The 13,919-nt window shown below is 48.4% G+C and overlaps 1 protein-coding gene across 1 annotated transcript in view; it reads left to right on the top strand.

The window, feature by feature from the left end:
* Positions 1-13,919, top strand: part of LOC138285947 (astacin-like metalloendopeptidase) — a 192,376-nt gene that overhangs the window by 172,608 nt on the left and 5,849 nt on the right. Inside the window, exon 9 of the mRNA XM_069226466.1 lies at positions 2,047-2,165. Within this exon, the coding sequence (XP_069082567.1) occupies positions 2,047-2,165 (119 nt within the window). The remainder of the gene's footprint in view (positions 1-2,046; positions 2,166-13,919) is intronic.

Below are 13,919 nucleotides of genomic sequence, written 5' to 3'. Positions count from 1 at the left end.
CAGGAAGTGATCCATGGACAGGGTGCGGCAGGAAGTGATCCATGTAGAGGGTGCAGCAAGAAGTGATCCATGGACTGGGTGCGGTAGAGAGTGATCCGTGTACAGAGTGCGGCCGGAAGTGATCCATGTAGAGGGTGCAGCAGGAAGTGATGCATGTACAGGGTGCATCGGGAAGTGGTCCATGTAGAGGATGCGGCAGGAAATGATCCATGTAGAGGGTGCAGCAGGAAGTGATCCATGTACAGGGTGCAGCAGGAAGTGATCCATGTAGAGGGTGTGGCAGGAAGTGATCCATGTAGAGGATGCAGCAGGAAGTGATCCATGTACAGGGTGTGGCAGGAAGTGATCCATGTAGAGTGTGTGTCAGGAAGTCCACCATGTAGAGGGTGCAGCAGGTAGTGATCCATGTACATAGTGCAGCAGGAAATGATCCATGTAGAGGATGCAGCAGGAAGTGATCCATGTAGAGGGTGTAGCAGGAAGTGATGCACGTACAGGGTGCAGCAGAAAGTGATCCATGTACAGGGTGCGGCAGGAAGTCATCCATTTAGAGGATGTGGCAGGAAGTGATCTATGGACAGGGTGTGGCAGGAAGTGATCCATGTAGAGGGTGCAGCAAGAAGTGATCCATGGACTGGGTGCGGTAGAGAGTGATCCGTATACAGAGTGCGGCCGGAAGTGATCCATGTAGAGGGTGCAGCAGGAAGTGATGCATGTACAGGGTGCAGCAGGAAGTGATCCATGTAGAGGATGCGTCAGGAAGTAATCCATGTAGAGGGTGCAGCAGGAAGCGATCCATTTGCAGGGTGCAGCAGGAAGCGATCCCTACTTGAGATACAACAGGGAATGTTCAATGAATGTGATCTAACAGGTGGTGATCCACATGCAGGGTTCAGCAGGAAGCATTACTTGCATGGGATGCATCATAAAGTGCCTACTAGACAGGGTGCAGCGGAAAGTATTCCTACATAGGGTAGAGCAGTGCCTGATCCCTGCATAGGGAACAACCATTAGTCCCTTCCTAAGGTACTGCAGGAAGTGATCCCGGCTGTGAGTATAACAGGAAACAATCCCTGGACAGGGTATAGTAGGGAGTGATCTCTACTGAGCATGTAACAGGAAAGGGCCCCTGTGTTCTGTACATCAGGAAGTGATCCCGGCTGTGAGTATAACAGGAAACAATCCCTGGACAGGGTATAGTAGGGAGTGATCTCTACTGAGCATTTAACAGGAAAGGCCCCTGTGTTCGGTGCAGCCGAAAGTGACCTAGGGAATAGCAGGAAGTGATAGGGCACAACAAGAAGCAATCCCTGCATTGCCCAGAGCAGGAAGTGACCCCTAGTCAGCACTCAGTACTTTAGGTCTCCACAGCTGGATGGAAGCAGGGTACTGCGGGAAGTGATGTCAGCATAGGGCACAACAGGAAGTGACATACACAGGGTATAGCAGGAAGTGATCCCTGCTCAGCACTCAGTGCTGTAGGTCTCCACAGCTGGATGGAAGCAGGGTACTGCGGGAAGTGATGTCAGCATAGGGCACAACAGGAAGTGACATACACAGGGTACAGCAGGGAGTGATCCCTATCCAGTACTCAATAGGACTTTATAGCTGGATGGGACCCCTAGCTCCAGGCACAACAGGAAGTGATATACCTAGGGTATAGCAGGAAGTGATCCCTGCTCAGCACTCAGTGCTGTAGGTCTCTACAGCTGGATGGGACATCTGGCTCAGGACACTGCAGGAAGTGATGTCAGCATAGGGCACCCTCTACATGGATCACTTCCTGCCTAGGGTATAGCAGGAAGTGATCCCTGCTCAGCACACAGTACTGTAGGTCTCTCCCAGGGATGGAACCCGTGACTCAGGGTACAGCACGAAGTGATGTCAGCTTAGAGCACAACAGGAAGTGGTATACCTAGGGTATAGCAGGAAGTGATCCCTGCTCAGCACACGGTACTGTAGGTCCCTACCCCCGGCTTAGGGTACAGTAGGTCTGAACCCCCCCAAGCATATGCCTCTTGAATGTTGTATTTTGTTGTCTTTCAGTGACATGTGGTGGGTCCTTGGTGGCTCCTGGAGGGAACTTCTCTTCGCCCGGATACCCCTTGAATTACCCCAATGACATGAACTGTGTCTGGATCATCTCTGCCCCCCCAGGGCGCAAGGTAAGGAGCAGAGGACGTGTAAGAGGGAAGGGGGAGAGAGAGTGAAGGGAGAGCCCGATCTGGATGGAGAGAAGGGCTCAGGTGTGAGAGGGGGTGAGGAGGTATGTAAATGTGGCAGAGAGGCCAGGAATGAGAGGAGGGTGAGACCTTGGTCCTTTGGACTCTCCATATTCTTATATTGATGCTGGATTCTGCACTAGTCCATGTCTATCTAACATTAACCACTGTCTTGTGTCAGTGTTTTACTCCCTGCAGAGCAACACTCCTGTTCTGATGTCTGATTCTCTGCAAGTGCTGTTCTGATGTCTGACTCTCTGCAGAGCAACTCTCTGGTTCTGATGTCTGACTCTCTGCAAGTCCTGTTCTGATGTCTGACTCTCTGCAGAGACGCTTGTCTTTATCAACACTCCTGTTCCGATGTCTGACTCTCTGCGGAGATGCTTGTCTTTATCAACACTCCTGTTCTGATGTCTGACTCTATGCAGAGATGCTTGGCTTTATCAACACTCCTGTTCTGATGTCTGACTCTCTGCGGAGACGCTTGTCTTTATCACCACTCCTGTTCTGATGTCTGACTCTCTGCAGAGCAACTCTCCGGTTCTGATGTCTGACTCTCTGCAAGTCCTGTTCTGATGTCTGACTCTCTGCAGAGCAACTCTCCGGTGCTAATGTCTGACTCTCTGCAAGTCCTGTTCTGATGTCTGACTCTCTGCAGAGCAACTCTATGGTTCTGATGTCTGACTCTCTGCAAGTCCTGTTCTGATGTCTGACTCTCTGCAAGGACACTTGTCTTTATCAACACTCCTGTTCTGATGTCTGACTCTCTGCGGGGACGCTTGTCTTTATGAACACTCCTGTTCCGATGTCTGACTCTCTGCAGAGATGCTTGTCTTTATCAACACTCCTGTTCTGATGTCTGACTCTCTGCGGAGACACTTGTCTTTATCAACACTCCTGTTCTGATGTCTGACTCTCTGCGGAGACGATTGTCTTTAACAACACTCCTGCTCTGATGTCTGACTCTCTGCAGAGCAACTCTCCGGTTCTGATGTCTGACTCTCTGCAAGTCCTGTTCTGATGTCTGACTCTCTGCAGAGCAACTCTCCGGTGCTGATGTCTGACTCTCTGGAAGTCCTGTTCTGATGTCTGACTCTCTGCAGAGGCGCTTGTCTTTATCAACACTCCTATTCTGATGTCTGACTCTCTGCAGAGCAACACTTTTGTTCTGATGTCTGACTCTCTGCAGAGATGCTTGTCTTTATCAACACTCCTGTTCTGATGTCTGACTCTCTGCGGAGATACTTGTCTTTATCAACACTCCTGTTCTGATGTCTGACTCTCTGCAGAGTCGTTTGTTTTTCTCAGCATTCCTGTTCTGATGTCTGACTCTGTGGAAATGCTTTTCTTTATCAACACTCCTGTTCTGATGTCTGACTCTCTGCAGAGCAACTCTCCTGTTCTGATGTCTGACTGCAGAGATGCTTGTCTTTATCAACACTCCTGTTCTGATGCCTGACTCTCTGCAGAGCAACACTCCTGTTCTTATGTCTGACTCTCTGCAGAGCAACACTCCTGTTCTAATGTCTGACTCTCTGCAGAGCAACTCTATGGTTCTAATATCTGACTCTCTGCAAGTCCTGTTCTGATGTCTGACTCTCTGTGGGAACGCTTGTCTTTATCAGAACTCGTGTTCTGATGTCTGACTCTCTGCGGGGACGCTTGTCTTTATGAACACTCCTTTCTGACGTCTGACTCTCCGCAGAGATGCTTGTCTTTATCAACACTCCTTTTATGATGTCTGACTCGTTGCAGAGACGCTTTCCCTTATTAATTCTCCTGTTCTTTTGTCCGACTCTCTCCAGGGATACTTGTCTTTATCAACATTCCTGTTCTGATGTCTGACTCTCTGCAGAGACGCTTGTGTTTATCAACACTTCTGTTCTGATGTCTGACTCAGCGGAGATGCTTGTCTTATTCAGCACTCTTGTTCTGATGGCTGGCTGCGGAGATGCTTGTCTTTATCAACACTCCTGTTCTGATGTCTGACTCTCTGCAGAGCAACTCTCCTGTTCTGATGTCTGACTGCGGAGATGCTTGTCTTTACCAACACTCCTGTTCTGATGTCTGACTCTCCGCAGAGCAACACTCCTGTTCTTATGTCTGACTCTCTGCAGAGCAACACTCATGTTCTGATGTCTGACTCTCTGCAGAGCAACTCTCTGGTTCTGATATCTGACTCTCTGCAAGTCCTGTTCTGATGTCTGACTCTCTGTGGGGACGCTTGTCTTTATCAGAACTCCTGTTCTGATGTCTGACTCTCTGCGGGGACGCTTGTCTTTATGAACACTCCTTTCTGATGCCTGACTCTCCGCAGAGGTGCTTGTCTTTATCAACACTCCTGTTCTGATGTCTGACTCGTTGCAGAGACGCTTTCCCTTATTAATTCTCCTGTTCTGTTGTCCGACTCTCTGCAGGGATAGTTGTCTTTATCAACATTCCTGTTCTGATGTCTGACTCTCTGCAGAGACGCTTGTGTTTATCAACACTTCTGTTCTGATGTCTGACTCAGCAGAGATGCTTGTCTTATTCAGCACTCTTGTTCTGATGGCTGGCTGCGGAGATGCTTGTCTTTATCAACACTCCTGTTATGATGTCCGAACTCTCTGCAGAGATGCTTGTCTTTATCAACACTTCTGTTCTGATGTCTGACTCTCTGCAGAGACATTTGTCTTTATCAACACTTCTGTTCCAGTGTCGGACTCTGCGGGGATGCCTGTCTTTATTAACACTCCTTTCTGATGTCTGACTCTCTGCAAAGATGCTTGTCATTTCCAACACTCCTGTTCTGATGTCTGACTCTCTGCAGAGTCGCTTGTCTTTATCAACACTACTGTTGTGATGTCTGACTCTCTGCAGAGACGCTTGGCTTTATCAACACTCCTGTTCTGATGTCTGACGTTCTGCAGAGATGCTTGTCTTTATCAACACTCTTGTTCTGATGTCTGACCCTCTGCAGAGATGCTTGTCTTTATCAACACTCCTGTTCTGATGTCAATCAATCAATCAATCATTCGCATTTATAAAGCGCGCTACTCACCCATTAAGGGTCTCAAGGCGCTGGGGGGGTGGGGGATCAGTGCTCAAAGAGCCAGGTCTTGAGCTGCCTTCTAAAGGAGAGGTGATCAGGTATGGCGCGAAGGTGGCTGGGCAGAGAGTTCCAGGTCTTTGCTGCCATGAAAGAGAAGGATCTTCCTCCGGCGGTGGCTTTGCGGATGCGGGGGACGGCTGCCAGGGCTTGTCCGGTCGAGCGTAGCGTGCGCGGAGGGGTGTAGAAGGAGACGCGGTTGTTGATGAGTTTGGGTCCGAGGTTGTGCAATGCTTTGTGTGCGTGGGTGAGGAGTCTGAAGGTGATCCTCTTGTTGACTGGGAGCCAGTGGAGTTTCTTCAGGTGTCCGGAGAGGTGGTGGTGGCGGGGTATGTCCAGGATGAGTTGTGCGGCCGCGTTCTGGATCCGTTGAAGTTTCTTCTGCAGCTTGATGGTGATGCCGGCGTACAGAGTGTTCCCGTAGTCCAAGCGGCTGGTGACGAGGGCGTGGGTGACGGTCTTCCTGGTGTCGATGGGGATCCAGCGGAAGATCTTGCGGAGCATGCGGAGGGTGTTGAAGCATGCTGAGGTCACTGAGTTGACCTGTCTGGTCATGGAGAGGGATGAGTCCAGGATGAAGCCGAGGTTGCGTGCGTGGTTGGTGGGCTGGGGAGTGCTGCCTAGGGCGGGAGGCCACCAGGAGTCGTCCCAGGCGGTGGGAGTAGGGCCGAGGATGAGGACCTCCGTTTTCTCTGTGTTCAGTTTCAGCCGGCTGTCTGTCATCCAGTTCGCTACTTCCTTCATACCGTCGTGTAGTCTGGTCCTTGCTGAGGTGGGGTTGTTGGTGAGGGATAAGATGAGCTGGGTGTCGTCGGCATAGGATATGAGGTCGAGTCCATGTTTGCGTGCGATGTTCGCTAGGGGGGTCATGTAGACGTTGAAGAGAGTGGGGCTAAGGGAGGATCCTTGAGGTACGCCGCAGATGATCTCCGTGGCTGTAGATCTGAAGGGGGGGAGGCGGACTCTCTGGGTTCTTCCGGAGAGGAAGGAGATGATCCATTCCAGGGCCTTGCCTCTGATGCCGGCGTTGCTCAGGCGGCGTATTAGGGTACGGTGGCAGACAGTGTCGAAGGCCGCAGAGAGGTCCAGGAGTATGAGGGCCACGGTTTCTCCCTTGTCGGTCAGGGATCTGATGTCATCCGTGGCTGCGATGAGGGCGGTTTCGGTGCTGTGGTTAGCTCTGAAGCCGAACTGTGTGGGGTCGAGGGAGTCGTTGGCTTCCAGGGCGGTGGTGAGTTGGGCGTTGACGATTTTCTCAATCACTTTGGCGGGGAACGGTAGGAGAGAGATTGGCCGGAAGTTTTTGAGTTCGGTGGGGTCTGCTGTAGGTTTCTTTAAGAGGGCGTTGAGCTCTGCGTGTTTCCAGCTCTCTGGGAAGGTGGCGGAGGTGAGAGATGCGTTGATGACGTCCCGGAGGTGGGGGGCGATGATGTTGTCGGCTTTGTTGTAGATGTGGTGTGGGCAGGGGTCGGATGGAGATCCAGAGTGGATCGAGTTCATGACGCGGGTGGTTTCCTCGGTGGTGGTTGGGGTCCAGGTGAGGATGGTGGCGTCGTTGGTGGTGGGTTCCGGTGGAGGGTTTGTGTTGTTTGTGGTGAAGCTGTTGTAGATGTCGGTGATCTTGTGGTGGAAGAAGGCTGATGTCTGATGTTCTGCAGAGATGCGTGCCATTAACAGCCCTACTGTTCTGATGTCTGACTCTATGCAGAGATGCTTGTCTTTATCAACACTCCTGTCCTGATGTCTGATTCTCTGCAGGGATGCTCGTCTTTATCAACATGTTGGAAATGGCCCTTTCTGCAGGGGTATCTCCAAATGTTTTGCTTTTCTCCTCCTATTTTTCTGACCCTCTTTTTGTTGACTTTAGGTCTCTGGGCACTTTACCACTGCTAATCAATGCTAAAGTGCATGTGATCTGTCCCCTACAACTTGGTACAATTGGTGTACACCTGTTTGGCTTACCTGTACGTCCCTTGTAAAGTGGTATACCATATACCCAGGGCCTGTAAATTAAATGCTATTAGTGGGCCTGCAGCACTGATCGCCCCACCCACAGAAGTAGCCTTTCAAACTTCTCTCAGCCCTCCCACTGCAGGGCCTGAGTGCACTGTTTACTGCCACATTGACTTGGCAAGTAATACCACTTGCCAAGATCTAAACTCCCTTCTACTACACCTAAGTCACCCCTAAGGTAGGCCCTACATAGCCCTATGGGCCGGGTCCTGTGTATGTAAAAGGTAGGAGGACAAAAAGCCTCCACAAAAGAAACCCAAACACAGGAAAAGGAGCTTGCGTAACTCAAACCTGAATGATCTGACATCCCTCAGCAATAACATTTTGACACCTCCTGTGGATATGACGGATGTCCGTGCACCTACTGACCATTATAAGAACTCCATGCTGAACACTCTTGGCTCGATAGCACCTAAAAAGAATGTCCACCAGAGAATCCAAACCATGGTTCAATGATAGCCTAAATTCAGAAAGACGTAAGCTTAGACTAGCTGAACGTTCATGGAGCACTAATTTTCCCTAAAACACCATAAACACCTGAGTTCTCAGAGGAACATCTACAACAAACATATCAGGAGTTCTAAAGCAAATTTCTATAGAAACCAATTAGATAAAGCTAGAAATCATCCCAAAAAAGTGTTTGGGCTTGTCAAGCTACAATCCAACAGGCAACTAAACCCTTCCCCGACTGGGTCTCTTTCACAACCAAACTGCAAAGAGTTTGCCTCCTTCCTCACAGAAAAGACAAGAAATATTGAAACCAATTAGCCGTCAGCTGGGGGGCACTTGCCTTTCTCACCTCATATCAGCACCCCCCACCCCTGATCGATGAGCCACCAGGTGACTCAGTGCCCACCCCCAAAAACAGTGCTTAATGCAACATACTCTAAACCTTTGATGAAAGCGCCATTCTCAAAATCCTTACAACAATAAAACCATCAAACCTCTTTAGTGACCCTCTTCCATTAAATATCTTTAGTGAGATCAAAATGTCCTTTCTTCCTCTCTGGACCAAGATTGTTAATGAATAACTACTTCAAGGATCGATACCCGTCTGCCTTAAAGTGGGATAGGTTACACCCATTTTTAAAAAACCATGGCGGATCATTCCGACCCAAACAACTTCCCCCCAATCTCTAATATTCCGACACTAGAAACACCTTGAGAAAGGTGTCCATACTCAACTTTGCAAACATGTAGCACAATTCAACCTCCTAGAACAATTCCAATCAGGTGTCCATCAGGGCCACAGCACAGAATCAGCACTCACACACATAGTTGATTATGCTCTAAAAATGTTGGATCAGAATGAATCTTGCCTTCTAATCCTCTTTGACCTCTCATCAGCCTTTGATACTGTCAAACATGATAGCCTCCTAAAAGTACTTTGCCGTAGGATAGGTCTATTGAGTGCCGTCGTTAATTGGTTCGCTTCTTTTCTCCACAACAGAACTCAATGATTCAGGGCAAATATGTCCTTATCTAACCTCACAATGGTCACACTGGGAGTCCCACAGGAGTTCACACTCATACTCACTCTTTACAGTCTGTTCATGGAACCTCTAACCAAATTATTGAAGTTATCTAACATTCACTATCCACATTTCTTTGGAGACTCGGTCTCAGCCGGCTTTCACTCCTGATTATTCTGTCGTTTATCCCACCTGTATGGTAAACATTTGCAAAGCACTCTGATACTCGCAAGAGTCATTTCCACGCTATATAAAACATTATACATAAATACATTTGTATGTGTTACATGTCCTAGTAGGGACAAACATCCTATTTCTTTTTTCACTACAGTGAGTGCTGCTCCTCTCATAGGTTTGCCTTTGAAATTCCCTTACATATGTCCAAGTTGTAATTTCTGATCTGTAAGTGTTAGAAATGGGGTCTTTGGTTGACAGTCAGGTTACCCCCTGTTCAAGCAAGAACCCTCACTCTACTCAGGGTAAAAGAGAATCACCCTCAGATAACCCCTGCTTACCCCCTTGGTAGCTTGGCAGAGCAGTAGGCTTAACCTCAGAGTGCTAGGTGTAAAGTATTTGTACCAACACACACAGTAACTTCATGAAACACTACAAAATGACACAACACCGGTTTAGAAAAATAGGAAATATTTATCTAAACAAAACAAGACCAAAACAACAAAAATCCAACATAGAAAAGTCAAGTTATGAATTTTTAAAGATTAAACTCAAAGATAGCGCTTAGAAACACAAAATGCTTCGATGAGGTGTTAACACGGCATCGTGACGGAGTCATTCCCAACAAGCCGACACCAGTGGTGCCGGACACGGAGTTGCGTAGACCCCCAAGTACAGTGCCTTTGGTGAAGAGTGAAAACAGGTCGATGTGCAAAACGTTGAATCTGTGCACTTCGAGTGGTGTCGGTCACGACGTGGTGCAGCGACTTCCACGGAGTTGCGGATTTCAGCGGAGCTGCAGCGGCGTCGGGCCTGCGAAGGTCGTCGCGTTCCAACGAAGATCACGGAGTCGGTTGCAGGCGGCGTCACCGGATTCAGCAGCGGCGTCGGTCCAAAGTCGTCCGAAGTCGATTTCCTGGTATTTCCACCAGCTTTCCGTTCAAGGGCCCAGGGACTGGATAGGGCACCACTTGTCAGAGCAGGAGTCTCTCCAGAGACTCCAGGTGCTGGCAGAGAGAAGTCTTTGCTGTCTCTGAGACTTAAAACAACAGGAGGCAAGCTCTAAATCAAGCCCTTGGAGATCTTCACAAGATGGAAGGCACACAAAGTCCAGTCTTTGCCCTCTTACTCTGGCAGAAGCAGCAACTGCAGGATAGGTCCACAAAGCACAGTCACAGGCAGGGCAGCTCTTCTTCCTCAGCTCTTCAGCTCTTCTCCAGGCAGAGGTTCCTCTTGTTTCCAGAAGTTTTTCTAAAGTCTGTGGTTATACCCAATTTCTCCTTTGAAGTAGGCCTACTTCAAAGTAAAGTCTCATTGGAATGTGAAATCCTGCCTTGCCCAGGCCAGGCCCCAGACACTCACCAGGGGGTTGGAGACTGCATTGTGTGAGGAGAGGCACAGCCCTTTCAGGTGTAAGTGACCACTCCTCCCCTCCCTCCTAGCACAGATGGCTCATCAGGATATGCAGGCTACACCCCAGTTCCCTTTGTGTCACTGTCTAGTGTAAGGTGCAACCAGCCCAACTGTCAAACTGACCCAGACAGGGAATCCACAAACAGGCAGAGTCACAGAAATGGTATAAGCAAGAAAATGCTCACTTTCTAAAAGTGGCATTTTCAAACACACAATCTTAAAATCAACTTTACTAAAAGATGTATTTTTAAATTGTGAGCTCAAAGACCCCAAACTCCACATGTCCGTCCGCTCCCAAAGGGAATCTACACTTTAATCAGATTTAAAGGTAGCCCCCATGTTAACCTATGAGAGGGATAGGCCTTGCAACAGTGAAAAACAAATTTAGCAATATTTCACTGTCAGGACATATAAAACACATTACTATATGACCTACCTTAACCATACACTGCACCCTGCCCTTGGGACTACCTAGGGCCTACCTTAGGGGTGTCTTACATGTAAGAAAAGGGAAGGTTTAGGCCTGGCAAGTTGATACACTTGCCAAGTCGAATTTAAAGTTAAAACTGCACACACAGACACTGCAATGGCAGGTCTGAGACATGATTACAGAGTTACTTATGTGGGAGGCACAACCAGTGCTGCAGGCCCACTAGTAACATTTGATTTACAGGCCCTGGCACCTCTAGTGCACCTTACTAGGGACTTACTAGTTAATCAACTATGCCAATCATGGATAAACCAATTACATACAATTTACACAGAAGGCAAATGTACTTTAGCACTGGTTAGCAGTGGTAAAGTGCTCAGAGTAAAAGAAAATCAACAGCAACAGGTCAGAAAAAATAAGAGGCAGGAGGCAAAAAGATTGGGGATGACCTTGCATAAGCAAAAAGGTCCAACAGTAAGGAGTAGCATGGGCATGTTTGGTATGTTTGGAATGGTAGTGGGAATCCTGTTTACTGGTGTAGGTGGGTTTTACATGACTATTTTAGAAATGACACTTTTAGAAAGTGGGCATTTCTCTGTGCTTGTAACTCTGATGCTTTGCAGCCTGACCCCAATCCACGTCTAAGGCAGAGTGACAGCTCAACTTGGTGCATACTCTCCAGACAGCCACCATCAGGGAGGGTTAGGTGCGACAGGGTCGCATCTGCATTTATCTGCATACTGATGGTCTTCCTGGGCTGGGAGAGAGGGCGGGCACACTTTACACTTGTATAGGCTGTGTCCTGCCCTCACACAAAGGCTCGTTTACCTCCTACTGATGTCTAGAGCCATAGTAGGGGAGAAGGGAAATTCTTGGAACTGGTCAGATCTGGCTAGAGCCTTCTCTCACCTTCTAGAAGCAGGGGACCTGGAGTATAAGTACAGGTGCTCTTGCCCCACGATTTTTACAGCAACTTTGGAACTGGGATTGAACTGGAAGAAGGACTGCTGGACTGCACAAATGACTCCTCTGTGGTTGCCCTGCTACCTGCTGCAGCTGGGTAACATACAGAACTCCCTAGATTGCTTTTCTACTTGTTGCCCTGCTGCCAGCCTGTTCCCTGATGTTGAACTCCCTGGGCACTGGGGTGATGTGGGGAGGAACCGCCATCCCTGCCTTCTACCTGGCTGGATGAGCTGGCCTGCCGCCCGCTTTGTGCCCCCCGATCTTCTCTATATGTGGTGAGCGCTTTATTTCTCATTTCAAGTAATGGCTAACTTTCTCACTGTACCCTACACCTGGTGAGGACTCTGCTCTTCGCCCTGCATTATCCCGCATGTGGTGAGCACTCTGAAAGAAAGAATATTGTGGATGGGCACGCAGCGCTTGAACTGCAACTGTGAACGGCCTGTGTCCGCTTGCTGTCTTTCCAGCTGTACCCAGGTTGCTGCAGTGACGGCTGGCCCCACCCCCTGTGTGCCAGTAGGAGGCTGCTGTGTTTCTGAGAAGGAGAACCCAGCCAACCAAAGATTGGTCCGCCGTCCATCACCGCTACTTTTCCCTGCTACTGTGTCATAGAGGCACACTTTCCAACTTTGCTCACCTTTCACTCTGCAACCACTAAGGAGGTGATTGATCCCCACAGCCAACACAGTTACAATTCCCCACCCTCGTACCTGAAAGGCACTCGTCCGACCCTGGTTAGCCTGCATCCATTACGGAAACCCCCGTCTGCCAGCGGGAGGTGGTTGGGCTACATTGAAAAACGTGCCTTAAAACTACTGTATCTCCCTAAGCAGATGTGCAGTGGATTCCACGCCTCTTGATCAAATTGTCATTCTCCTTCGTGTCTGAGCACTCCACAACATCCATAACTTCGCTAAGAGGGGTGCCAGGGCCTTAAACCCTGTAGGGTCATTGGGAGCCCTGATACGCTGATGGTGAGAAGTGGTGATTGGGGGTACTCTCGTTGATACATGGTGTTTTGTGTCACATGACATAACCAAATTGTGTATTTCTTGGCCAGATGCCCTAGGGCAGGTGTCTCCAACCAGTGGATCGCAAGCTACTAGTAGCTCCCACCCCTTCAGAGTAGCTCACAGCCTGGAATTCATTTTTAAATAAGAACAGGGTCACATTTTTCCTTTTAAAGTTAAGGGAGGGCTGTGTTTATTTTGCATTATTATCACCAGACTGCAGATAGCAGGGCCTGATAAGGAGCGGTGCTGGGGTCAGATTTATGACCCCGGGCTCAGAGATTAACAACTGAAGCACTGAGCTATTTAACTCTTAAATTAAAGTCCTTGTCAACTCAGTATTGAAAGTGAGAACAAAATAAGGTTTCTTGAAGCTTTTAAATCCTAGAAAATTAAAAAGAAAAGTTACCCTATGATTAAGTTAACCTTTCTTTTAAATGTTCTCAAAGTGTTGCATTTACTCACCGCAGGTCTCTTGCTCACAGTGCCCAGTATAACACTCCATATGCCATATTTATAACTAAATTTCACCCATTTAAACAATGACTGTATTTTTCAAAGTGTAGAAACATATTCCACTTTATGAACATTTTTGCACTTTAAACTCCTCCCATTTAAAAACATGGCTGTATGTTTTTGCTACACATGTAATTGTGCCAGGTATGACGAAAGGCATGCCCTGTGCCACAAGTACATGTGACACCAGCTCTCAGTTACCCAAGGCATATATCCCATTCGTATGCACACATGTTCATACATCCCCCAAATACCATTCTCGCACTGACATACATGGAAGCCAGTGCTCCTAGGTGAAGTATTTTGTTTAAGCAACAGTATCTGACTCTATAAATATTAGGCTTCAAGTCAAGAAAGTTTGGCGTGGGGGTGTTTGGTAATAATGCACAAGTTGATTGGCCTTCGGTAGCTCACGATAATTTTCACTGATCAGAAGTAGCTCTCACTAAAGAAAAGGTTGGAGACCCCTGCCCTATGGTGTATTGCGTTACTATTGACAGTCAAGTTATGATTCAGGTGTTCCTCAAACGTCACCACATCATATAGGATAACTGGGAGAGTATCCCTGAGGGGGGTCCATGTTTTATGGGGACACTGGGTAATGTACATGTTTTT

The sequence above is a fragment of the Pleurodeles waltl genome, chromosome 3_1 (genome assembly GCF_031143425.1).
Source record: "Pleurodeles waltl isolate 20211129_DDA chromosome 3_1, aPleWal1.hap1.20221129, whole genome shotgun sequence".
In the NCBI taxonomy this organism is placed as follows: Eukaryota; Metazoa; Chordata; class Amphibia; order Caudata; family Salamandridae; genus Pleurodeles; species Pleurodeles waltl.
The sequence above is the reverse complement of the archived record's forward strand: the minus strand, read 5'-3'. Positions and strand labels throughout refer to the sequence as shown.